Consider the following 26780-nt stretch of genomic DNA (forward strand, 5'->3'; position numbering starts at 1 on the left):
CGGAGAGGGGCTCCTCTGCCGGCGTCGCGGCCCGCCCCCGGGGAGAAAAAAACGAGTGAAAAGCTAAAAATCCTGCCTTCTGAGGAGGCGCCTTTCCCTTAGTCGGAAACTCGAATAAATTTTTTGCCTCCGAGTAGCGCTGGTCCCATTGTTAAAGCGGGGAGGGTGGAGATCACGCCTCTGGAAAGGATAAGAACTCGCTTTGCAACTTTCTGTGTTTCCCGCGTTTGATGCGTGTTGCCTACCAGGTGTAAAGATAATATTTCAACACTTTTTTTTTTCCCCTCGTCTTTTTTCTTTTTTTTTTTTTTTTTTTTTACCCAGCCTGATGGTTTGTGTTCCAAAGATTGCAGCTGCACTTTGTTTTAATAGATTGCAGTTATAGAAGATAGACACCCGGGAGACTTTGCCTTTTGCCATGGCTCAGTTTGGAGGACAGAAGAATCCCCCTTGGGCTACTCAGTTTACAGCCACTGCGGTATCTCAGCCAGGTCAGTTTACGGATCGCTTAATGTTTGAACCCTGACCTCTAGTAGATCTGGAGATTCCATGGTTGGGTTTGCCTTTAAGAGTGTCGCCATGCTAAGTTTCTTCACTTCTGTTTAAATGATTTAAGTTAAGAGTTTTTTGCACCGTAGAGACATTGAGTTTGGGTTTTGTTTTGGTTTGTTGGTTTTGTTTTCTTTTTTTAATAAGAGGTAATAAATAAAATCCCACGTGACTTTTTACTGGTTCTCTTGGTCAGTAAACAAGATATCAAGTTGTTCATATCCAAAGATGTGTAAATCAAATTGCCTTTTATCAAATTCGATTGCTCCAGATTAACTAAGAACAGTAGCATTACAGATTTTCTTAAGTGTTGCCTGAGTTTCATTTTCCAGGCAGCCTAACTCAATGTTTATAAAGTATTACATAAAGTAATATGTTCGACATACTTCAGACGGTGAAGAGATCTCTGAAATTTGCTGCTTGGATGGGGAGGGGGCATACTTACTCATTTTATTTTTTTAATGCCAACTTAGAACTCAGGGATCCTTATAACCAAAGGTGGTGCCCTGGTGATGATAGAGGGTTTCATTTCATTTAGTTAAGAAGCTCTGTTTAACAGCAGACTAGTATATTAAAAAACCTAGCTGGCTAGATTTTCACATTTTACATTGTTTCAGAGCATAAAAGGTTTTGAGGCAAGAACGTGAAGCTTGCTGTGTGGTGGATCTTGGTGCTTCCGTTTCTAGTTCTGGGCTGCCTTTTTCTCTTCTTGAATACAGGGTGTTCTGTAAAATTTGTAGTTCCATTGTCTGATGTGAAAGTGCTCCGACAAAGCGATGTTATTTTGAGAAGTCAGGCTGTCACAGTGTGAGCATGGGCAGTAACCTTGTGGAAGAGGTGTCTTTCTGAAGAGTTGTGTGTTTTTGCAGTTGTCCTTTGCACCTTGCTCTAGTTCGATGTGAAGCTGAATGACATAGCTCCTTTGTCAGTGGTTTTACGTCTGGGAGCTTAGCAAAAGTTTGGAATGCCTGCCAGTGTCCCAGTGTGCCTTTGCCTTTTTTTCTCCATGTCCATTCAGTCCCACTCTCTACCTAAACTCTTGCTGTACCTAACCGGCTGCCTACAAGCAGCTTTTCCAGTGTGTCTCTAAATAGCTTAAAGAGTTAAACCCTTTAAGGTCACCACTGGGAAGATGGGAGAGACAAATTTTGCTTTTAGTTCCTCTGCCTGCCTGGGTGACACCTTGGGGTGATCAAAGGATGGCGGCTCTGGGCTGGCATGTGGTGCATTGGCTGATGTGATGGCAAGTGCATCACAAATAGTAGTGGGAGGCTGAGGGCCGGCTCATGTCCTGTCCTGAGGAGGGAAAAGCTGCGGAAAACCTACTGAACGGGAGGAGCTGGCAGCCATCTTAGACCTCACTGGGCTAGGACCAGAAGGGGGCCCTGGAGAAGAGTTGGATAGAGCAAGGGCACTAGAGGCACGCACCAGCTTCTTACCCGTTTTCTTATTCCTGTTACTCTGCCTTTGGTTAGCCTACTTCTGAGCCTTCTTAGATTAAACCAAGTGCAAAATTTAATTGGGCTAGGACTGGTCAGCATCAATTGCTGCAAGAAATTTTGCTGCTGCTCAGTGAGGGCAGTATCTCCAGGGATTTTTAGCTGTTCTGGTCCAGCAGCACCTGACTCAGACATGAGAGCCAGTAAAGACTAACATTTGGATGCACTTTCACTTTCTTCCTGTGCTAGTTCTACCTTCCTTCATGTTCCTAGTGTCCCTCTTCATGCTGTATCTCTGGTATCACTTGAAGGCATTTAGCTCCTCTCATCCTCCTGTGCAGTCCTTTCCCATTCCTACTGCAGTACACAATCACCGGGTCTGCATCCCCTTTCTTCCCTGCCTGTGCTACTGAATCCAGTCCCTGGGATTCTAGTGCTCCGCTCATTTTTCAGTACCCATGTGCCTACTTGTTCCACTGCTTCTTTTACTGGCAATTCCAATTTGTAAAGATTCATGATACAGAGCACAGGGAATTCCTTTTGCAGAAAATACCGTGTTCTTTGGCACTGCTGGGAGCTGAAGGACAGTGTTTGTCGTTGAACTGTCCAGCTCGGTCACTTGCCTGGTGAGGAGAGGTGCTGCCAGGGCTCAGGCATGCTCACCAGCATGTCCTGTTGCTCCCCTGCAGCTGTGCTCAGGCAGTTGTGTGAATTGGCTTACTCTTGTCAATCTTCACTATTTGGAAACTGGTTTAGAAGAAAACCATGTTTACCAAATTTTTATGTATTTTCAGAGGGTTGACCAAAGGTGTTGCGTGTATTTACGCATGCCAGCTGTTTTTATCCAGGTGTCTGGTTCCTTCCCCAAAACATGTAGGTGCTTGGGTATGAGAGAAAGAGATCTTGATTTTTATAACAGAGACATGATATATAGCTTTTTTCTAAGCTGTTGACAAAAGTGGTGAGTGATGGTATTGTAAACCTAGTTTGATAATTGCAGAAAGGTAATTTCAGGGTTGGGGTTCTTGTCTGGGGTTGGGTTTCTTTTGTATGACTGACCTGGATGTTGTCTTGGCTATCCCTAGTGAAGAAGTAACTGTATGAGTTAAGGCTCTTAGCAGTTAAGGTGTTACACTCAGGTACTTGTAGAGTGACATGCCGTGTAATGAAGGGTTTCCGGGATCCCTTTGGCATAGCTTCCGAATTACTGTCTGTGCCTGTGGTATTAGAAGAGAGGTGGGTATTTCCAGGTGCCAGCAAAGACCTATGTGTGAAGAGAGACTCCTACTTGCATTACAGTGAAATTGTCTCTCTGCTCCTTGTCTTATGGTTCTGTGCATCACAGGACTAAAACCAGAATAAAGTCCTTCCTATGCTGGTTAAATATTGTTAAAACATAAATAATGCCTACTACAGAAAATTAGAGTTTAAACAATTAAAAATTATAGAATTCCTAGATAGCACGGATTGCTTTTTGCAGATACTCTCTATTTTTAACTTGCATAATGATGTGTAATTAACTGAAATGCCTGCAAAGGAGAATCCTCTACTCTCAGCTATTCATTTTTGACATGTCTTTGGTTTATATCACGGTGCTTGGCATCTGGTGCATTCAGGGTTTCTGGTTGCATAGCGAAGCCTGGTTTTGTAGAACTGTAGCCAAGCGCAAGTCCTGGCTGTGCCACATCCTGGCTGGTTGGTGTTGTGGTCTTTGCTGTACCAAGACTTCACTGTGCTGGAGTGAAGGGCAGCGCAGCTGATGAAAGTGCCTGAAGCTCAGCATCTGCCTGTTGCTGGTGGCCCCTCTGAGGTGACTGAAGAAAAGTGTAAGGACAGGACAAGCATGTGGTACATCTTGGAGCCACAAAGAAATAGTAGCTGATGCATGATTTTCCAACTTGCTGTAAATGATCGTCCTGTCTGAGCCTGGATTCTGTTGTCTGCCTGTTAAAAGGAATATTTTTAGTAGATTGTATGTCATTTACACTGCAAGTGCGTTAAGCTTGAAGAAACTTAAAACACAAGGACCCAAACTCTGAATTTCTGACAGCTGTGAAAAGTGTCCAAAGCCCTGGATAGCTCACTCCTTTACTGTAATCCTAATAAATCTACATCACTTACCAAGGAGATCTGTGTAACTCCACGATTTGAAGTTGTTTCCCTAGTCTTAAAGGACCCCTGGAATTTAGAAGCAGCAGGAGTGACTACTGAATAATGTCATTGGGTTTGCTACGACAAAAATTTCTGTTCCATAGAAAGATGTTGAGCTGCAGCCTAGCCCTCCCATTCCTATCCACGCCCTTTGTGATGGTGATGCTGTGCAGAATTAGGTGTGAGTAGATGTTGTTTAGACTGCGTTCGAAGGAAGGCATCTTTACTTACTGAGGTAATTACAAATCCTGAGAAGCTATTGTTTGTCCATGCAGATACTTCTGGCTAAGAATAATAATAATATGGCAGTGAGAAGTCAATTCCACACTCAGTCTGCGATTAATTCTGCTTCATTTTTTCTGTGAATTTTTTTTTTAAAAACTAGCGATGCAGACACAGTCACTTACTTAATCAGAGCCTGTTTGACCAAGATGAGTACGTAGATGAAAGGTAGTCAGATTAAACTCCTGGAATACTTTGGGGCAAATTGGTAGGAAAAAGATATGGCTTTGAAAATCTTGTTACTACAGGTGTTATCCTGTGCGGGAATCCCGGCAGTCTTTTGTCTTGGCCCGTTGTTAGTAAGTTCATCTGCACTGTTGTAGATGACATGATATCCTGTTAATATTCAAAGCTCATAAAGTGACAGTAGAGGTGGCATTTTTTGTTTTTTATTTTTTCTTAAATGAGCTAAGAGTCTTAGGATGGGCTGAGAATTGAGATAATTATGGGTTGAGCTGGAAGGGAAATTTTTATAGTGGAAAATGAAAAGCAAGTAACCCCCAAGATTTGGTTTTGGTAGCAAGCATGTTAATATTTTTGTAGGTATCTTTGGTACAAAAAGTAAGAGAGAACTTGTAAAACTTGCTTGATGATGCCTCCCAACTCGGTCTCCCTGTGTCGGAACACCACTGGACTAGAGCATTGGACTGAATGACAATAGCCAGAGTCACACAGATTCAAAGATGATAGCAGGCACTGAATTTCTGCAGTAATAGAAGTTTCTGCTCACCACATGGAAACAAGAGGAGAAAGATGAATGCTTTGGTTATTTGCCTTGAGCGACCCAGCAAAGTAGTACAGACAAGAAAAGTGGAGGTTGTCCCAGGATGCGACAGCAAAGCTTTTTCATTAGCTATAAAAGTCTGTTTAAGGTGTGTTATGTGAGGCATTGGCGAGGTTTTGGATGAGAGTGGATAGTCAAAAATGAACATTCACGTTGGAGCTGATGGGCAGCCATGAGGCAAGAGGAATTGGGAGAATGGAGGGCCTGTCACGGGAGAAGTCTCAGATTTGGCTTACTTGGCTTCTAAAGAAACCTGAGCGTTTAAATTTTCCAGGGAGAAAATGCACTTAATACTGGAAATGCTGTGAATTTATTGCACTATAGAATGTTTGATTTCACCATTAAAATAGTATTACTTTCTGGAATAATTGCATGGCAATATTCTGTGCAGATGATAGTGATGGTCATGATTTTCACTGCTGCTTATGTATTTCTTCTGTGTTTCATTCCAAAACTATAAGATTGTCAGTGCCATCACCTTGTTTTCTGAAGACTGTACCCCACAGCAAAGGCCAATGTGGTAGAGAGGATTGCCCCGTTGGGGAGCTGTTGAGCTGATTATGGTGTATTTGTGTTCTCTGTGGTGATGATTGCCAGCTACAAGCAATCTCTCACTGCATCCCTGAGTCAGGAACCACGGCTTTGTTTTGGATCAGTAAGAGTAGTGTGGAGCCAAAACCTGCAGAAAGAGTGCTCTAAATCTTGTTGTTCATTTTGTTGTGCCTCTTTACCAACTTTGGAGCAGAAAGTAGCCCCGTCCAACCTGAATGTTCTCTAGTTCTGAAGGTGGCTGGCTGACCTGTTTTTGCTAGCAATATGTTTCCCTGCAGAGTTTCTCTTTAGTTTTATTTAAATGTGTGGACTAGACTGATAGCTTGGTGAAGTGATATTTGATCATGCAACTGCAGATAACTTTTTTTTTCCCCAAAAAAAACCTCCTCCTGACAAAGAGGGAGCAGGTTTCCAGACACATTTGCAGTTCTTTGCTCAGATTTGTGTTGTACGGGGCTCTTTGTGCCTAAAAGTTCCATCTGTAAGGCTTAAGCATACCTGGTTCAGAAGTATTGGGTGCGTAAGAAACGTAGTATGTGGATAGCTGCTTCTCATGATTTGTTTAATCTTCTGCAAGTGAATGAAAAGCTGCTAGGACAATAAATCAAACTAACCTTTCCCTCCAGACAGCTGGAGCCTGGGCACCACGACCCCTTCCTCGTAAGAGCTGGAAAGAGCTCAACTCGGTCCCTTTACACATGGGGACGGATTAAACTCCCTGTTGTTACAAGGCTGTTCCTTCTCTACCAGCCCCCACATCTACAAAATCAAGCTCACTCGGGGACAAAGACAGTACTGAGTGAACCAAAGCCTCTGCGCTTTCAGAGGACTTGTTCCGTGAGCCTCAGTGTCATAGCTGCTGTTACAGTAAAGATTCTCTTGCCCTCATGAAGGATGAAATGTAATTAATTTACAGAGTAGAGCAACAATCTTCATCTGGCTCATCCAAAATCTGAAATATATTCAGGACAGATACAGTGTGTGTATGTGTTGGGGGTGGCTGCGGCTCGGGATGACAACTGCTAGAGCTATATAAAGTCACGGGCAACTTGAGAGAAGGAAATTGAGTGGTCTGTTTGTAAGTGAATTTAAAAGAGAAGCTAGTGAGGTAAGATCCCTTCTCTTGAATTTTGGAATTGGATTTATCTACTTCATGAGCTTGACTTGGGGCTGAAGCGTCACGCGCTGCATCTAGCATAACTGTCAGAGCGCTCAGCTGTTTAAAGTTGCCCTTGGTGCTCATCGTGTGCATTCTCTTTTCAGCTGCTCTTGGCGTGCAGCAGCCGTCGCTGCTTGGAGCCTCTCCTACCATTTACACGCAGCAGACGGCGCTGGCAGCAGCAGGCCTGACTACACAAACCCCGACCAACTATCAGCTCACTCAGACAGCTGCTTTACAGCAGCAAGCTGCGGCTGCAGCAGCTGCCTTACAGCAGGTAAAGAAAAAGGAGAGTTTGAAGTTGACTGGATAAACTTGAACGGTATAAATTGGAGGCTTGGTAAAGTCAGAAGTGTTCAGGAGGAAAGCAAAATGGGGAATGTTGAACGTTGCAGTATAAAGCTGTTAAAAAACCAGCGGAATTTTAGGTCAATAGTTGTGTTAATCTGTGAGGATTTTGACTGTGGAGGCACTGACTTTTACCTGTGGAAAACCTTTTCGGAAAAGTTTTGTTGCACCTAAACTGAGAATCTCCAGTTCTTGAGTATCTTCCATCAGTGTATGTGTCCTTAATAGCATTTTGCATTATTTCATGCCATGCCCTAGGTACTGTGTAAGTGTCATGCTTAACAAAAATTGTTGATTTTGCCTAGAAAGAGCCCACTCAGAAGGCTGAGAATGTTTGTTATGAAAGCAGTATGTTTATACTATTAGTTATGTTTTGTATTGGACTCATTAAAAGTGAATAATTTCTATCTAAAACTTGCTTAGTGGATAACTTGTATTTGGTACTATTGGGATAATGATACTTTGTGTTTATGAGATATTTTGCTTTTGTCTGTTTCAGCAATATTCACAACCTCAGCAGACTCTCTATAGTGTACAGCAACAGGTTTGTCCGATTCTTACTGTGTACATCAAAAATAACTTTAAAAATAATGTTGGTTGTGTGTCTTGTAGGATTTGTCTCCGAAATCGTCCTCATGTGGGAAGTTGTTAAAGAAACTAAGTAATATTTGTTTGTAGTGAAAGAGAGCTTGAAGTTCATAAACTTGGAGAAATGTATCCAGAATGGAAGTCTGCATACCTGCGTGCAAAAGGAAATTAAAAAATACATGCAGTGTTGTGTGTGTGCGATTCCTGCTAAACTTTGCTCTAAACAGGGCCGTGTATTTTAACTGCTGGAAAGATGCTGTCCAAAAAAAGTTCCCTTTTACTTTTTTTTTTTTTTTAATGGTCCTTGAACTTAACAGGATTTTGAAAAAGAATAAAAGGACATGGAAACTACAGGCCTAAGCTTCTCCAGCTGCCAAAACTTTTTTGGTATTGCTATTAACTTTCAGTTACAAAAGACCCAGCATTTCTGCTGACTGAATAAACCTGGGTTATACAATCTTAAAGTTAACCACACTTATGCATACGCAAACGGCTGAAATGACCAAAGCCCAAAGGACTGCTAACCGACTCAGATTAAGCAGAAACTCTTACTTTTAAAGAGGAGGTAAAATTGTACAACTTCCTTAAGCATATAAAATTAATTTATAACTTTATTTATTTTAAGTTGCAGCAACCTCAGCAGACCCTTTTAACTCAGGTTAGTTTGGTTTTATTGTTTGGTCTTCATCCCCAAACACAGATAATGAGAGGGTGCAAATTTCTGACGTCTTGGTTAGTTTAATCTGTAAAATGAACACTTTGTTGGTACAGGTTTATTTTATCCAGATGTTAAAATATGCATAGCCTTGGTTTCAAAAATAAATAGCGACTGCTCTTCCTTAATCTTGAAGGGAATGTGTGTTGATTAAATTATAATTCTCTTTTTTTCTTTGAACTTCAAGTGGTCAGTTGTTTTGCAGTAAGTAACAGACTAGGGAAATGTTCTCTCCGTTGAGAAGGAGTTTAACTCTCCATGTTAGCACTGTTGCAATGTGTGTATGGAGACATTTGGAAAGAGTCTTGCTGAGCTTGACAGGTTTAAAACATGCAACTGTTTAACACCTTGTAGGTTACTCTAGTTCTGTTTTTGCTTCACCTTTTAAACATGCCTTAAAGAAAGGTAAAAACAGGTTACCTAATTTCATTGCCTACAGGTTACCTAATTTCATTGTTCTGCTTTTTGTGAGAAGGTGAGCGCGTGGATTGTTGAGGTGGGGCAGGGTTGGTTAGCCGCTGCAGCTGGGATATCAACAGAGAATAATCTCTAAGCATGTTTTCCAAGCAAAGTTGGGAGCTTACCTCCTCTTCGAGCTCACTGGATGAGTTATATATAAACAGTAGCTTAGTTGTATTATTTTTTTCTGAAGTTGACTTTTTAAAAAAAAGTAAAGGAAAAACAAAGCCAGTCTTCATTCAAATTAGAGAAAAAATAATTTTTAAAAACAACCGAAAACTTCTGCCTTCTGAAAATCTCTGTTCAGAATAATTGCAGTAGAGACATTTTAAACTCCTGTCTGCGTGGATAAAGGACCTGATCCTTGTAGGTATGTCAGCTGGTTACAAGATTTATAGTTGACTTCCTTTTGCTTACAGCCAGCTGTTGCGCTACCCACCAGTCTTAGCCTGTCTACTCCTCAACCGGCAGCCCAGATCACTGTTTCTTATCCAGCGCCCCGGTCAAGTCAGCAGCAAACCCAACCACAAAAACAGCGTGTCTTCACCGGGGTGGTTACTAAACTCCACGATACGTTTGGTTTTGTGGATGAAGATGTCTTTTTTCAGCTTAGGTAAGATGTAAATACTTGCCTGCGCATGTACTCCGGGATACCCTCGCTAAATAAAAAGTTTAGGTGACTGCATTCTAGCTCTGTGGCTCCACTGGTAGCACCTGCAGTTAGCGTCTCGCTTTCTGTCAGCACTGAAAGTCCAATGATTGGATAAGTTAACAGACAGTAGATCCGAGTTTCTTTATATGAATTCTTGAATTTTCGTCATGCAAAACTCAAAGCTGGGAGGCTCAGAAGGGATTAATCTCCTTGTACTCTGCCTAAACTCAGTACTGTGCGGGGAACTTTTGCTTTTGGGCTCAGAAGGGATTAATCTCCTTGTACTCTGCCTAAACTCAGTACTGTGCGGGGAACTTTTGCTTTTGGGCCAAAGGTGGGAATTAATTTTTTTAATAAACTTTGTCTATTCTCTCCCAACTTTAAGCGTAGCTTGCAAATGTAAAACTAGCTGAATAAGGCTCTCACAATACATTTTCTGTAACATTTTGCAGTGCTGTTAAAGGAAAGACACCTCAGGTGGGTGACAGAGTTTTGGTCGAAGCTACTTACAATCCTAATATGCCATTCAAATGGAATGCGCAGAGGATCCAGACGCTTCCAAATCAGGTATATGGGGTTACCCGGTCTGACCTGTACTGACTGCTTCTGGCTTAAGTTCACCCACAGCTCCTTTTCTCTTCTGCCATTAGAACCAGACGCAAGCTCAGCCGCTGCTGAAGACGCCTCCGGCGGTTCTCCAGCCCATGGCGCAGCAGACCGCGTTCAGCGTCCCGGCGCAGCCACAGCCACAGTCCTTGTTGCAGGCGCAGATATCGGCGGGGTTCCTCCCACCCCTGCTTTCTGACGGCCCCAGCCACAGCAGAAAGGTGCTCCTTCAGCGCACAGCGTTTGTGGTGGTCCTTCTGGTGCTTAGTGTGTGATGAATATTTTTTTTTGTTAGTCAGAAGACTGAAGTAATAGTTGAAATAGTATGGAAAGTACCCTATAGAATTTTCAATGTGAATATGTGTCGTCTTGCAGCTACATACAAGGCAGATTGACTCCAGTAGCTCAGCAGTCACCCGGTTAACGAAATCCCTGTGGACTTCACATTAAGATTTCACAATCTGAAAGCAAATTCAGTGTAATTTTTATTCTGATGCTTTCGTGGACGAGTTGGGGAGTTGAAAGGGTTGACGGCAGTGTAGTTCTTCAGCGTCTTCTGGGGTGTTCAACAAGATCAAATTTCACACAGTTGTATTGTCAGAAACTGTTATTTCTGTGTTTGTGTGTTACTTATTTCAGATAGCTGAGTTAGCATTTGAGAGAAGAAACAACGCCAAACATGGCAAATCTAAAACAAAGGTGGTGGTACTATCCCTTGAACTTGAGTGGCTGAAGGACTAGTGGTGGGATCAATAATAAAATGAGTCCTTCTCTTAGCCACAGTAAAAGCAAGGAGAGATGATCTTAAGCTATCACCTGAGTAGAATTATTTTGGGTACCTGCTTATTATGCTCTAATTAGACTTGGTTGTTCATCAGCGTTTAGTGCTGTTTGCTCCATTTACAGTCTGTTGGTTAAATGTCTTGAGACAGTGAAATCATGTGCTGGGGGATTGATGCAGCAGTATAATAATTGATTTGAGAATAATTGTTCAGGAAGCTAGTTGCTTTTAACCTGTGAATAGCCTCAAAAGTAAGTTTTAGATTTTCTTAAGTTCAGTGAGTAGGTAGTATATCTATCTTAAAACAAATTACTTCTCAAAAAAAAAAAAAGTCTAGCTGTTTACTGTGATAGCTTCTATGTGCTCAGATTGTACAAGCTCCTATCCTAAGAGGAGACTTTTAAGCCAATTTAAATTACTAGACTCCGTTTGCATTAGTGAAGAAAAGCATAGCTCTTGAGTTTCTTGGGGTGAGTGTTTATTAATAGATAGATATATCTGACTCTTGAGTTAGTTCAGAAAATGTACACAAGTGAAAGAGCTGTAAAGCCACAATGTTTGTAAATGGTCACCTCTTGTTACATACTGACCTTTTACGTTTTTTGTTTCAGGTGGTTTGCTACAGCCACCCGTTCGCCTGGTTTCACAGCCTCAACCAGCTCGAAGGTTAGACCCACCGTCCAGATTTTCTGGGAGGAATGACAGAGGAGGAGACCCTATGCCAAACCGAAAAGATGACAGGAGGTATGTTGTAGAAGACTAGACTATAGTCAAAGGTTTTTTTTCCGCGAAGATGTGTCTGAGCTTCTTGCTCCAGAGTGAGTCAGTGATAGGCACAAGTGGCTTTGGCTTTAGATACTAGGGAAGAGCTCTTTCTGTCTGAAATGAAGGGCTTGCATAATGAGTCTCTCTCGTGAAGAGATAGTGTGCTGAAACAACTTGTCAGGACCTTCTCTTCTCTTTGTGAGTCATCTGTTGCACTAGGACCCATTCTGTGTTACCAGGATGCAAAAATATGTCTTGTATGTGTTTTTGAAGTCGTGAAAGAGAACGAGAGAGACGGAGGTCCCGGGAAAGGTCACCCCAAAGAAAACGCTCCAGGGAGAGGTCACCTAGACGAGAGAGGGAAAGGTCACCTCGAAGACCACGACGTGTTGTTCCTCGTTACACGGTTCAGTTCTCCAAGTTTTCGTTGGACTGGTACGTGTGTAGTGCTGGATGTTTGCTTTAGTTGTGGGCATGCAGTTAAGCTGTGTCAACCCACCTGTGTGTAGTGAGTGTTAAAATCATGATCTTAGCTTTGAAGAAAAATGGAGTATTTAATGGCTGAGAACCTTGCGTGATAAACCCTTCCTACGTTCTTTGTGATTTTTGAATGCTACTGCAAAATACCTCTATAACCCTGTTTAATAAACATTCCCTGATAGGCAGACGTCTTAACTAGGAGAGCGTTCAGTAGCTCATTGTTTTTAAACTTTGATCCATGAAGCTCTAACTTTAATTGCTCTTGAAATTCTATAAATACAGCAGTAAATGCACAATGATCGTATCTCCAATTAGTATACTTCTTAATTATGTGCTTTATCAATGATTCCTCTGTTGTTAAATTTCTCAAATAATGTTGTTTTTTTTCAGCCGTAGCTGTGATATGATGGAGCTGAGGAGGCGTTACCAGAACTTGTATATCCCAAGTGATTTCTTTGACGCTCAGTTTACGTGGGTGGATGCTTTTCCTATGTCTAGACCATTTCAGCTGGGGAACTACTGCAATTTCTACGTCATGCATAGAGAAGTAGATCCTATAGATAAAAATGCCGCTGTCCTTGATCCACCCGATGCTGATCATCTGTACAGTGCAAAGGTTTGTATGGGCTTCCAGTATTATGACTATTTACTAATATTTGTTTTTTTACCAATAGGGTGAAAGAGTAAGTATAACTGAAAAAGGATTCTGCAGGGCTTTGAGCAAAACAGAGTGTGTTAAACTTTTCAGTAAAGAGTTAGTATGTAGAGCTTGAAGAGTCGTGACTCAAATAGTTTGTTTTTCTGTTACTAGAGCTGTTCTAAATCTTGTTTTTACTGAGGTCTCTTCCATTCTCTGCACCCAGTTGCGCTGGTCTGATTATAGGAAAGAAGAGCCAGCTCCTCTAAGATCTCAATGTATTTCTTAGGCAATTCATTCTGAATAGCTTAATGGAGCCTTTTTTTCTTTTCTTTTCTGCTTCAGGGCTCCTTTCTGTATAGTTTGTTCTCTTCTGTTCAGTGATACTTTCTTTCTTCTTTCAGATTCATCTCAGTATTTATTACTTTGTTGAAAGAGCGAGCATTTTGGGATTATCCAAATGTCAAAAAATGGTGCATCAAGGACTGTAATGATGTCTAAAATACCTCAGTGCCAAAATGTCTTCCTAAAACCTGTTTCATGTGAAAGCTCTTTCATTAAAATAGGTCTGAGATTTCTAGGTCAATCTGTTTCGGAAGTATTTAATGTTAAAAAACAGGTTTAGAAACAAAACTGCCTTTAACCCTTGTATTTCTGAAAGACTGTACTTGCCTTCTGTGTGTAAAAACTTTAAAGCCTTGGTTCAAGTGTTGGATATTCTGGTTTTTCAATCAATTTACGCAGAACAGGAGCTCTATTTCAGAAGGTTAAGCTTCAAAATGCATTCAGTAACTGAGGAAGAGCATCCTGGTTCATTTTATTAACCTGTTTAGGATAATAAAGCAACCTCGTGAGATGTGACTGGGCTAACAAGACGCTGTGAGGATGCAGCTGAATGTGTCGGTCAGTTCTTTTGTAACTGTGACAAAATGAAAGAAGTTACTGAAACCAGAAATGCACTCCCTGTGCTGCTTGGTATCAGGTGTTTGACATATGGTACTAACATGCGAAGTATGTCGCTTTTATAAGCTTCCAGATTTTTAATAAGATCACATGTTGCATCCAAATGGGACAGAGGGAAATTAGTTCTTGGCAGATGTTTTGACACTTGGTTTTACAGTTTTATTTTGCCTTTACTCGTTCTGATTTTTTTGGTGACGTTAAGGAAAAAGTACTGGTATGTATGTGTTTTCAAGTTGTGGTTGTTTGCTGGTCATAGTGGGAGCCCTTCACCAGGCTGCTCTCCTTACCCTGCAGGTGATGCTGATGGCCAGTCCTAGCATGGAAGATCTCTACCACAAGTCGTGCGCTCTGGCTGAAGATCCCCAGGAACTTCGTGACGGATTTCAGCACCCTGCTAGGCTTGTAAAGGTAAATATGTTTCAGTGCCAGGCACTTTTGGCAAAACAGGTTAGTTACAGAGCTTTAAAACAGTTGCCAGTAAGGGAGGAGTTTGTAGGCAGCTCTTTCCTCAGAAGAGACCCAGTTTGTATGTCGGTCCTTATTCTAGTTTATAGAAGCTCCAACTTCACCACATTTGTATTTACTGTGTTTTTCAACTTGGGTAAATGATAGATATTTGAAACCTATTTTAATTAAATAATAATAAATTTTAGCATTTTTTTTTTACAAGCACCTAGCTTTTTTTTTTAAGGACTCAGCTGTCAAGAGAATACAAATGAAGCAACAGTTAAGTAACCATTGTATTAACTGAAGTTTAAAGTTCATTAAATTGAACGACCTGTAAGTGCTGTGGTGTTGCAGGTCATCACAGACTTGTTTTCCAATTAAACTCGCATCATGTTAAAGCATATGGTAGTGCTTGAACTTACAGATTTAATGCTCTTGTGGTCTCATCTTTTGTAGCTTTGCTTTATCACTTTTAAGGAGGAACATCTATAAACGTGTTATCGGAATTAAGACCCCATTTGAATTAATATCTGTGTTAGAAAGCTTTTAATTGGGACGTACCAAGCCTATACCAGCAAAGTAGCTTGATGGAAAGTCTTGTGAACAAGAAAGAGTAATGATGTTTTAAACCTATTCCATTTCTGAAATAATCTGTGGAAAGAAATTACTGAACTCTTTCTTGACTGACTTTCATTTTCAGATTTCAAAATAATGTGACAGTTGACTCGTGGATTTCATTGTGTGTACTAGGAAATGCTCCTAGCACTTTGGGAAAATGACTCTTTACCCCTATCAGGGCGACATTCAGAAGGCTCTTTTTGTCTAGTTTTTAGTGGGTATGAAAGGCAAAGATGAAGCTATGGCTATTGGAGGACACTGGTCCCCATCACTGGATGGACCTGACCCGGAAAAGGACCCTTCCGTGCTGATAAAGACGGCTATTCGTTGTTGCAAGGCTCTTACAGGGATTGACTTAAGTGTGTGCACACAATGGTAAGTACTGTGCTGCAGAGCAATGTGCGCTGTAGCAATACTTGTCTTTTTTAAAGAAAAAAAAAAAAATGGAAAAACCTCTTTCACTTTGTCAGCTGCTCTTGGTAGTGCAGGTAAACTACTCGAAGGTTGTTGCATTTTGTAATAAGCTTGATTGGTGCCAGTTGTGCTGAGTACTGCATTAGGAACTAATTAAAAATTTTGGGTGTATTTTGACGTGTTACGCTGTAATTTTTTTTTAATGATTGTGCATTGAAAATGTTTTTCATTTTGTGCATAGCTGGAGAAGATCGTCAAGAGAACTTCATTTCATTGTTCTTTTGTTATAAATAAATAGCCGTTCGTTACGTAGCCATATTTTCTCTTGATGAGTGTTTGTCCTGCGTGAACGCTTGTTGCGGTTTTACTAATACTGGGAAAGTCTCTTCTGTGCTAAATTTAAAGTGCTTCAACGACTTCTATTTGCACATTAAGCCTACGTGTGCTAAACGACGAGTTCTGTGAGAAGGATTGCGTTGGTTTTCCTCCTTGTCAGTTGCGGTATTTGTTCACGAATGTGCTGGGAGAGAAAATATGGCTTCCATAATTTTTTTCTTTAGATAAACTTCAAGGTCTTGCAGCAAAGTTTCTTTACTTGATGTGCTACAAGTGATCTAGGCTCTTTAAAATGTATTGTAGAATTTTTTTTCCAACATGCTTCTTCCCTTGCAACAGGTACCGTTTTGCAGAGATTCGCTACCATCGCCCTGAGGAGACCCACAAGGGGCGTACAGTTCCAGCTCATGTGGAGACAGTGGTTTTATTTTTCCCGGATGTTTGGCATTGCCTTCCCACCCGCTCAGAGTGGGAAACCCTCTCCCGAGGATACAAGCAGCAGCTGGTCGAGAAGCTTCAGGGTGAACGCAAGGAGGCTGATGGAGAACAGGCACTGAACGCTAATCCCTTTTTCTATTTCTGCTTCTCACAGGCACAGGAACACAGGCACAAAATGCACACCACACACTACACAACATACATACATAGGAGGAACATAACTGGTAACAATGACTGGTAAACCAGCTTTCAGCAGTGTAGCCAATGTTGGTTTTTATTTTTATTTCAGCTAGTTCGCTAACTTTAAATGTGTGTGCCGATACCACAAACGGAGTTAAATTGTGCTTACGATGCGCAGAAAACTTTTGATCAGAGACATAGTTGCTGGAATCTGGGACCAGTTGTTGAGTGAGACGCAGTTTATGAATAGCTGTCTTTAAACATTTTGCCATTTTCTAAAATTTCTAAATTCTCTCTTGTGGCCAGTTCTAATTCCGATATTTTGAAATTGAACAAACGCTAGTCTGAAACATCTGAATTTTAGGCCACGTGGCTGATCAGCATCTTGGAATGAGGGAAGGTCTGACTGAACAAAGAGTAATTTGGGGGATTTTACGATCTGGGGGGAAGATCACACACCGAGTGGTTAATGGAGACCAGCGGTGTCTGTGTAACCCCGATGCTCTCCGTGGTGTTGCTTATCACCCTTTTGTGTTCCACAGATCTGGCTTGTATTGGCTGAGTGGCACTGTGATCATTTATAAAGTGGTAGAATGTGTGTGTGAACTTGTCCAAATAATAACTTTAGGAGAAGACTATCTGAAACAGTTGTGACCTTGCACAGATCAGCAACAGAATTTAAAAAGTAACTGAAATGCTTTCAGGCTTTCTGAATGATAATTTCTACATTTTATTTGTCAGGATGAAGAGGAGAAGGATGATGGGGAAGCTAAAGAGATTTCTACACCCACGCACTGGTCTAAACTGGATCCAAAAACAATGAAGGTAACATACGCTTCTCTTGAAATTTGCTTCCGTTATACATTTTAATTTTTAAGGCACAATCCGAAATACATTATTGATCTATGTCTGTATACTCCCTTAACGGAGCAAAAATCTTCAGTAGTGTTTTGACATCCTGGCTCATTTTACAAGTATTAGATGTGATATCTCAGTATGCAAGTGTGACTCCCTAATTTTAATGACTGAATACAGCCAATGAAACTATTCTGGCTTTGGTACAAATTAACAGGTATCACAGGTGATACATTAACCAGAAGATGAAAGTTCTGCAATAATCTGGTTGTACCTACTTGCATTAAAAATGTGAGATCTAGTATACTTTAATGTTAGTTTAAAAAGGCAATGATTATACAAAAATGCGTGTCAGGAGATTAAACTAAAAAGTTTCCTTGAAAGGAATAATACTCAAACTGTTTTACTATAGTAAAATCCTTTCCCTGTCCCTCTGAAAAGGGGAACCCTCTCAAAAAGGGATTCTCTGAGGAGAATACAGCTTTCCATGTTTTATGTATCACTTAATATTAGTGGTTTTCAGTGGAGGTTTTAAAAATGCAGTTGACTTCTCAGTGCTCTCACTTAACTTTTACTAATCAGATGTTTTTGCAGTGCCACTGGCCAGTACCACTCACTGAGCTTTTGTTTACCAGGTAAATGACCTTCGCAAAGAGTTAGAAAGTCGAACCCTTAGCTCTAAAGGACTGAAGTCTCAGTTGATAGCTCGACTGACAAAGCAGCTGAAAGTAGAGGAGCAAAAAGAAGAGCAAAAGGAGCTAGAGAAGTCTGAGAAAGAAGAGGAAGAGGAGGAGGATAGGAAATCTGAAGATGACAAAGAGGTTAGGTTTTGGACATACTTAAGTCCTATTAAATGTACATAAATACATAACACGTGACATAAAATGGTATAAATTATGTAAGTATAAAAAGTACAGAAATAGGCGTAGTTGTGTTGGGATTTTGTAGTTCTCAGGTGACTGTACTGGGAACTCTTGCTGTAACTTGAGCTGCTGAATTGGAACAAAATCTTGGCAAGTTTGAATTTCTTGATATCAGCAAAGTCCAACTGAAATGTGCCACTATACTAAGGGTGTCTGAACTAGTGTCAGATCTTGAATTTAAGGAAGAATAAATTGTAAACTCCTGGAAAACACTGTGCTTGAGAATTGCTGAACACACTTGACAATATCTTCTTAAACCTACATGAAAAGCAGCTGCTTAGTTGTGTGTATTGGTTTTCAGTGGCACACGAGCCTTAGGGAATCACTGTGGCAGTGGGAAGAGGGTAGGTTCTGGTCTCTCGGATAGTCTGTTTTCTAGTGGTTTGTTTTCCTTTACTATGAAGTCTTAATTTTTGCTTTTGGGTAAACTTAGGTATTGAGGTTTCTTGGTTTGGCAGTTGATAGTTTCAGTACTACTTAGTCTGTTCTGCTATTTCACGAGGATAAAAAAAATCTGTACAATAACACCAAAGCTAAGCTACAGAAAAGGAGCTGGAGAAGATGTGGAGAATGTGTGTTAATTGCTTTTAAACTTGTTTTTTTGTGTATTACCTGTGAGCCACTGTGGGCTGGTTTGAAATTTTATATGTCTGTGTAAACCTTGCTGAGGGAGCAAAGGCCACATGCTTACTAATTCTGTCAGCTGCTGCCTTCTCCTGCAGCTTGGATGGGTTTCAACCATCTTGGGGTTTCTTGCCACAGCTTTCTTTAATCTTAAGGGGGGAGCTTTGTGCTTGCTTTTTTTAAAAAGCATAAGCTCTGCTTAGGCTTCCCTTCCCTTGCTTGAGAGCAGTGAGCCCTAAAAACTTACGTGTAGGCTGAAGTTTCAGTTTTTGAATGTGCTGCATGTGGTTTTTTGCCTCTGTTTAGGAAGAGGAGAGAAAACGTCAAGAAGAAATGGAACGTCAGCGGCGGGAGAGACGATATATCTTGCCTGATGAACCGGCGATCATCGTACATCCTAACTGGGCAGCAAAGAGTGGGAAGTTTGACTGTAGCATTATGTCTCTTAGTGTTCTTCTGGACTACAGATTAGAAGATAATAAAGAACATTCCTTCGAGGTAAATTAGCTGTTCTATGTACAGGGAGCCATTCTGGTTTCTTTTCAGTGCTCTGTGATAACCACCATATTCTCAAGTTGCAAAAGTTCACTTTAGCACGGCAAAATAAACTTAAATAAGTTTTTGTTGTGCAGTGCCTAGAAAAGTGCCCAGTCTTTGGCGCATGGTTGACAGTACAGTAGCAGTACAGTAACCACGTGATACCTAGAAGCAACACGCAGGTTTTGATGTACAGAACGGAGTTTATAATGTATACAGCTTGTCTAGGTCCTGAACTGCTACAGTACAGGAAAGAAGCATTTTTATAAAGTTGAGGTTTCCATAATCAAAGCAGACAGTAAGGGATCTGACAATACCTAAAATTCTGATGCGGTGAAAGTTGAAGGTGGTACCTCGCAGCTGTTTAATCTTTAGTGTACAGATTTTTAATCCATATTTTAAAACTTCTTATCGTTTCTCTTTTTGTTCTTTCTTATGTGCAGGTGTCGCTGTTTGCAGAGCTCTTCAATGAAATGCTTCAGAGAGATTTTGGCGTCAGAATTTACAAAGCACTGATTTCTCTCCCAGAGAGGGAGGACAAAAAAGACAAAAAAAGCAAAAAAGATGAGAGAAAAGAAAAAAAAGAAGAAAAAGACGATGAAACAGATGATCCAAAACCTAAGAGAAGAAAATCTGGAGATGATAAGGACAAAAAAGAAGACAGAGATGAAAAGAAGGTCTGGAGCTAGCTCATATGAAGCACTGTCTTCTCTGAATCAATATTAAACTGTTTCTATTTGAATTTTACTTCATTGCTTTTGAAAACTGAGGTCATGTAGTGTTACTTAATTGGTTTGACTCATTGATCTATTTAAATTCACTTAAAGCATATTCAGTCATCGAAAAATTTTGCATGTGTATTGAGGGTATTTTACCATTCAGCTGTACCACATAGATTTGTTGTGGGTTTTTTTAAAGTGACTGAGTGCAAATATGTGCAAATCTTGAATGAATGGTAATGGGGGTTTTACTTTCTCGGTTTCTAGTTCTGGCTGGATAAATTCTTAAGAACTTATATTACAGAGGGAAGATAAAAGGAAAGAAGATTCTAAAGATGAAGAAGAGACCGAAGATGACAATAATCAAGAAGAGTATGATCCAATGGAGGCAGAAGATGCTGAAGACGAAGATGAAGGTACCTTGAATTAGTACCATTGTGGCTTTCAGAAATACTTGTTCATTGCCCCTGAATATGTTCTTTCCAGCTGGAGAATGCACTTGAACTAGGCAATTTAAAACAGCATTGCTAGACTGATTTTATTTCAATAATTCTGACTAGTTCCACTTAAAAATAGGAGTGCCTTCATACTAGGCATTGTATGAACGTCGTCAGTATGAACTAGCTGTGGTATTCCAAGCAAGGCATGCCTATAGAAGTGGTTTTATTTTTTTCAGAATGCAGACCACTCGCAGCTCCCATTGAAGTCAGTAGGAGATGTGAGTATTCAGCACCTCTGAAAAACCAAGCCACTTCTAAGTGCCTGGCTTCCTGTTCCTCAGGTCTTCAGTGCTTCTATCAGGCCAGAGGGAGCCTGGGCTGCTCTGGCCCTGCTGTCAGGAGCAGCTGATTTCGCTTTCGGTGGAGCTGGGCTTGCCTGACGAAATGGGGAAGGGGCTGGGGAACTTTTCTGTCTCCAGGGAGCAGCAGAGGCCCCCTTGCCCTGCTCAGAGCTTCAGAAAGGCTTAAGACAGGACGTATGCTTTCTGGTTTGTCCTGTAGGGGTTTTGTGCTGCTGTGCAGGGTTTTTGCAAGAGTTTGACCTGCTCAGGTATTGCAATCGCAGCATTTTCAGTTGTATTTTTGGCAGAGCACTGCACCAGCCTTAAATGGGTGCTGTCCTGTGGTTTCCAGAACAACTCTTATTTGCTTACAACCTGGCTGTGAGAGTGCTGCTGCTTCCCATAGCCTGAGAGCAATCCCACATGCCAAGGAGGTGCAGGAGAAAGCTGTTCCTTCTCAGAAACCTGTTGGCAAACTTAGACAAGCGTTGTGGTACATTTTTTTCTGAAGCTTTCCTCACGAGAAAGGCGAGCTTAAAGCTGAATTTGGCACACGCACGTAAGGTAGAGTGCTGCGTGCTGTAATCTCTCCCTGCAGGGGTCCTGTTCCCCTTTTGATTTTTAGATTTAGTTCTACTGTGCGGTTGACCTGTAAACCAAAACCTGCAGTTTGTCACTCACATCTAATAAGCGATGTGATGTGTAACTACTTGGAGAATCTGAAGCATAGGATCAGCAGTATTCAGATATGAATATAAACACATGCTTTTAATTATATAGGTACACGAGAGTAAAATATGAGAGTAAAAAGTACTGATGTTGTCTTGATAGGAGTAACCACAGCTGAATGGAGTCCCTGCCAAGCTTCATTAGGGAGAATGGTGGTAATTTTCTGCACGCTGCTTAAACTGGTGGTGTTGGTAGAACTCGTTCTGGTCTACCCGGCATTTGTTCCAGCTATTCTGTCCACTACGTGTGCAAAAAACACAAGGGAAAAATGACAAATGGCTTATGTTAAAATAAGACCAGAGAAAAATCAAAATTTAACAGGACTCACTTAAATGCCTTTTTAAATTTTTGTTTTCTCAGGGAAATATATTCATTTCAGATATTTGAGGGTTTATGTGAACTTTTTTTTATGGTTTTGAGGTAATGCTTATAGAGTTTTTCGATGTGAGTATGTTGAATTTTCTTTCTGTTTTACAGACCGGGATGAAGAAGAAATGAACAAACGCGAGGACAGGAGAGAGGGAAATAGACATTGCAAAGAGAGGTCATCTAAAGACAAAGTAATTAATGCCTTTCTTAACAACTATACTTAATGTTGTTAGGGGTGTCCTAACTAGAGCTTAACTTCATTATAAGCCCCATTTGCAGTCCTTGACTCCTTCAGCACTTCTGGAGGAGACATTAAGTGTCTGTAGAAATTAGGGAACACAGAACAGCCTTGGATAAGGCGCTTACAACCAACTTTCACTCAGGTTTTAAACCTCATTGGGTGAAAGCTGTTGGAAAAACTTCCCTGTAGGAGGAGATACTGATCGCTTTGAAAGGTGGGAGGACTGATGCTGTATGTGCATGTAAGAGGCAGCAGATGTGATTATTTTATCCTTTGTTTTCAACTGCTGTGTTCCTCTCTAAGCAAAGCAGAAGTTGAGCTTAGTGGGTAAACTGACTTTTTGGTTGTGAAGCTTGGACGTCTCCCTGCAGGAACACGGATGGGGTTTGTGTCGGTTTTTGCCTCAATTCATATCAAGGAACAGCAGAAGTTTGTTTTGTTACTCTTTTGTTTCTTCAAGGAAACAGGAGATACAGGAACACAGGGAAAACATAGTCCTATATATGCGCAATTTTTCTGAATTTCTCTGAGCTCTGTTGCTGTGAGAGCTGGGTGCTTGTTCACTCCATGTTGATGGGGATTTCACTTTGAAAACAGCTGTTCAGTAGAATACACAATTGAGAGGAGAAGGGAAGTTTACCATTACCTGTTTAATTAGGTTAATTCTTCAAATTTCTTGACACATTGGCACAAACAGGTGGAAAGTGTGTCTGTCAGATGTTACTGTCCATCATGCTGTAATTCTTTTGAATATTTGAAAAGATTACTTTTCCCAAATAGCTTGCTTAGATTTGAGCTCAGCAGGTAAATGCTAGCTGTGTTAATCCCTCAACTGAAATGAAGGAAGGAAAACTGGTCAAGTGAAGAGTGGATGTGTTTTCAGTAAATGATGGGGAAATGGTATTTTAACTCCCTAACGATGCTGTCATCCATTTTCCACAGGAGAAGGACAAGACACAGATGGTGACCGTCAATAGGGATCTCCTGATGGCTTTCGTTTATTTTGATCAAAGTCACTGTGGGTATCTGCTGGAGAAGGACATGGAGGAGATCCTCTACACGCTTGGACTACACCTGTCGCGTGCTCAGGTTTTGTATAGTGATAGAAATCTCTCTGAAAATATTACAGGAAGGCTGTTAAGCAGAGGAGTGTAGTTTAGCTTCTAAAGCTGTTGCTCACTTGATCCCTGGTTTTTTCATAGCTATTTCATATTTACGTTGAAACACTAGTCTAGTCTTCTATAAAATGCCTTGAAATGAAAAAGTGAAGTTTGTAGCTCTTAATGGGCCTATATTGGAAATGTAGCTTTCATCTCAAAACTGCATCATTTTTATTTTTCCCCCAGCTTGTTTCTCTTTTAAGCCCCAGTATGTTAAAGTTCAAAAAATGGTGCAATTTCTCTGAGTTTTCAAAGTTAAAACATTCTTGTTTCACTAACAGAATGTCTATGTATTAAATAACACCATGTTTCTTTCCATGGCTGTGTTTTAGGTCAAGAAGCTACTTAATAAAGTAGTGCTTCGGGAATCTTGCTTTTACAGAAGACTAACAGATACTTCTAAAGACGAAGAAAACCAAGAAGAGTCTGAAGAGCTACAGGAAGATATGTTAGGTGGTATTATTTTTGATTTTTTTTGTAATGCCACAAGCTTCCAGAGAATTGTTTCAGTGCAAACCATAATGAGAGTTGCTTTCTTGCAGAAACAGATTCAGGTCTGCAGGGAGCCTGCCAGTTTGGAAAAATTGGTCTTGGGCTGTTCATAAACTACAGTATTTCTGGCTTCTTGTTGCATCTGTAGGATAATTCTTAATATCTTGGAGCGGGCAGGAGGACAGAGGTTAATGCTGAATATTGATGAACAACATTTCTCATTTGCAGTGGTTTTGCATTCAGGGGAAATTGGGGTAAGGAGGGAAGAGAGATGTGAGGGACAGACCAACAAACTCGCATCTATACTTACTCTTTTAGAGACTGATTCTTTTAAGAAGATTTCGAGGTTGGTCACTGGAATTGAAAAATGGCAAAATGATTATTTCCTAATGCCGCTTAATCTAATACAGGGAACAGATTGCTGTTACCGTCGCCTACTATAAAGCAAGAATCAAAAGCTGTAGAAGAAAACGTCGGCCTCATTGTGTACAACGGGGCGATGGTGGATGTTGGGAGCCTCCTGCAGAAGCTGGAGAAGAGTGAAAGAGTGCGGGCAGAGATAGAACAAAAGCTCCAGTTACTAGAAGAAAAAACAGGTGGGACGTTACTTTGAAGGTGGTACTTACACAGATGCAAGATGCTAAGAGCAATTGAGTAATATTTGTGATCTAAATTTCTTAGCTATTTGGTTACCATAAACTTCTGTTTTCTATTTCCCAAGCCCTTTGAACTTGCACGTGGACGGTTGTTGAATACCGTCGTCACCATGCTGAAGTGTTTTAATCTTTTCAATTTGAGTTGAATGTAAGGCTTCCAGATGTAGTCAGGATTGAGTATTGTCATATGGTAATGTGCTGCAGTTTTTAATGTTCTTTAAAAATTGGTAGTTCTGGTGTTGGCCTGTAAATGGAATATTAAGCTGCAGAGTACCTGGCAGTTGAAGTGACTGTCTTTTTTTTTATTTATTTTTTCCCCTAAGATGAGGATGAAAAGACCATACTGCAACTGGAGAATTCTAACAAAAGTCTCTCTATGGAGCTCAAAGAAGTGAAGAAGGACCTTGGTCAGCTGCAAGCAAATTTGAAGTTCTCGGATGATAAAAATTTGCAGTTTGAGGGTCAGCTGAATAAGACAATCAAAAATTTAGCTACTGTTATGGATGAAATACAGAGTGTTCTTAAACAGGTTAGAATTGTTTAATTCTTTTTTTTTATATTATTATTGTATGCAAGCTTCTGTAGACTAAGCGATCAGAACAAAAACTTGAGAATAAAAAACAATTTTCACATGAGTCCAGGCCCAGCCTGTGTTTTGTGCCTGGGATTGCCCTTACCAAGGTGTGGGACCTTGCCCTTGGCTTTGTCGGACTTCTGGGGTTCACACAGCCCCCCCTCTGGCTGATATCCCTGCCCTCCAGTCAGTGTCATCGGCAAACTTGCTGAGGGCGCCCTCGGTCCCAGTGTCCGTGTTGCTGACAGAGATGCTCAGTGCTCTACTGATTATTTAACAATAACAAATAAAATGTTTGGGTTTTTTTTCTAAGCTTGAAACATGTTCTTGTCTTAAATGTTTTCAAGAATTTATAAATGTTAATGTAAAACTCAAACCATCTTAATGTTCTTCTGTCCTGAGCTTGTCCATCCTCAACAGTCCAAATCTGCTCTTCCAGTTCGTCAGTTGGGAGGGATTTTTCAAGGCAGAACTTAAGAATTTCAATTTATGTGGGGCTATTTCATTAAAATGAGTTTTAATCAAGCTGCAGGATGCTCCTGAGCATTTTTATACAGAAAGATACTTGCATATTCCCTGGGAATGCTGCAGCGGCTTATTAAGGAAGGTTAAAGAGCCTTCCTCGTTCTGTCTGCTGGTTTTGAGATGGAAGAGTCTTCTAAGCCTCGTGTCTTCAGATGGCTTTGACAAGTATAGGTATTTTACATTAGAACTATTATGGTAGATTATTATCCTAATTTAATGGATTTTGCAAAAAACTATTTTCACTTGCTCTTTAAAACAGAAAAATTAAAAAGCAAATACAAAACTAGCAACCAAGGGTGCGGGAAAACGAAACCACAAAAGCCCAGCAACGCCCAAACCTTGAGACTGTCAAGTGAGGCTTCTGGGGACGTTTTTTGTGCTTCTCTTTGGAAGCACTTAGATCGCATTTAATTTCTGCCCCCTCGATTTTTCAGGGAGATGCTGAGAATATGAATGGGTTATAACTGAACCGATTAAGGTATTGGTTCACCCGGTATTCAGAGTTGACACCAAACAGTATCTTTGTCTTGGCAATTCACGTGAGAAATGCCACTTGGAGAATTCATGTCCTCCTCTCCCTTTTTTCTTTTGAAGGATATTGCGAAGAACGAAGATAAAGATCAGAAATCCAAAGAAAATGGAGCGAACGTATGATAAAACTGCTGCTGTTTAGAAGAATGGTGTTACATAATGTAATATAAATCGTGATACCAGAATGTATGGGAAGTGATGCATGTTTGATTATAGTAGTATAAATATCTTAGTTCCAAAAGATGTACAAAGTTTTATGAACGTGAGTGTCTGCTTCTGAAGATTGCTTGTAATTCTTAGCACTCGATTTGAGACACTCCTCGAGTGAAAATAATTTTGCATTGCAAAATGTTTTAGGATGAACTTTGTTATAGTTTTAACCCTAATAAAGTTCATCAACACAACAAACAGTAGCAAGTATTTAATTACCAAATGTTTTTCATTAAAGTCTAGTGAAATCAAAATTTTCATTATTTATAGAATTGCCATTTTTAGATTTTTATTTTTGTTTTGGTCTAATTAGCCTCTTTAAATTCAAATATAAATCACAAAATAGCATGCCGCTTAATTTTGCAAGTAAAGGTTTGGGTGTTTTTTTTTAAAAAAAGAAAAAAAAGCTTCTTGGATTTTTTTTTTTTTTTTTACTTGTCACAACTTTCTTTTCCCTTCCAGATGTAACCTTCTTCCCCCAAGCTGCTTGTATTAAAGCCTCCTAATATAC

General features: G+C 40.5%; 1 protein-coding gene across 1 annotated transcript; it reads left to right on the plus strand.

Annotated features, from left to right (window-relative positions):
- Positions 1 to 370: 370 nt before the first annotated feature.
- LOC104272650 (cell division cycle and apoptosis regulator protein 1-like) lies at positions 371 to 26780 on the plus strand. The gene is given in 25 exon segments (XM_009867704.1): positions 371 to 491; positions 7021 to 7193; positions 7764 to 7808; positions 8478 to 8510; positions 9446 to 9639; positions 10131 to 10245; positions 10329 to 10488; positions 10491 to 10505; positions 11677 to 11809; positions 12104 to 12265; positions 12701 to 12926; positions 14205 to 14318; positions 15184 to 15350; positions 16065 to 16275; positions 17085 to 17168; positions 17834 to 18019; positions 19052 to 19243; positions 19726 to 19959; positions 20306 to 20417; positions 21989 to 22071; positions 23064 to 23210; positions 23614 to 23734; positions 24184 to 24369; positions 24753 to 24958; positions 26123 to 26780. Coding segments are annotated over 25 exon segments (3432 nt in total). The 5' UTR covers positions 371 to 418; the 3' UTR covers positions 26183 to 26780.

Source organism: Apaloderma vittatum, unplaced genomic scaffold (genome assembly GCF_000703405.1).
Source record: "Apaloderma vittatum isolate BGI_N311 unplaced genomic scaffold, ASM70340v1 scaffold38904, whole genome shotgun sequence".
Lineage (NCBI taxonomy): Eukaryota > Metazoa > Chordata > Aves > Trogoniformes > Trogonidae > Apaloderma > Apaloderma vittatum.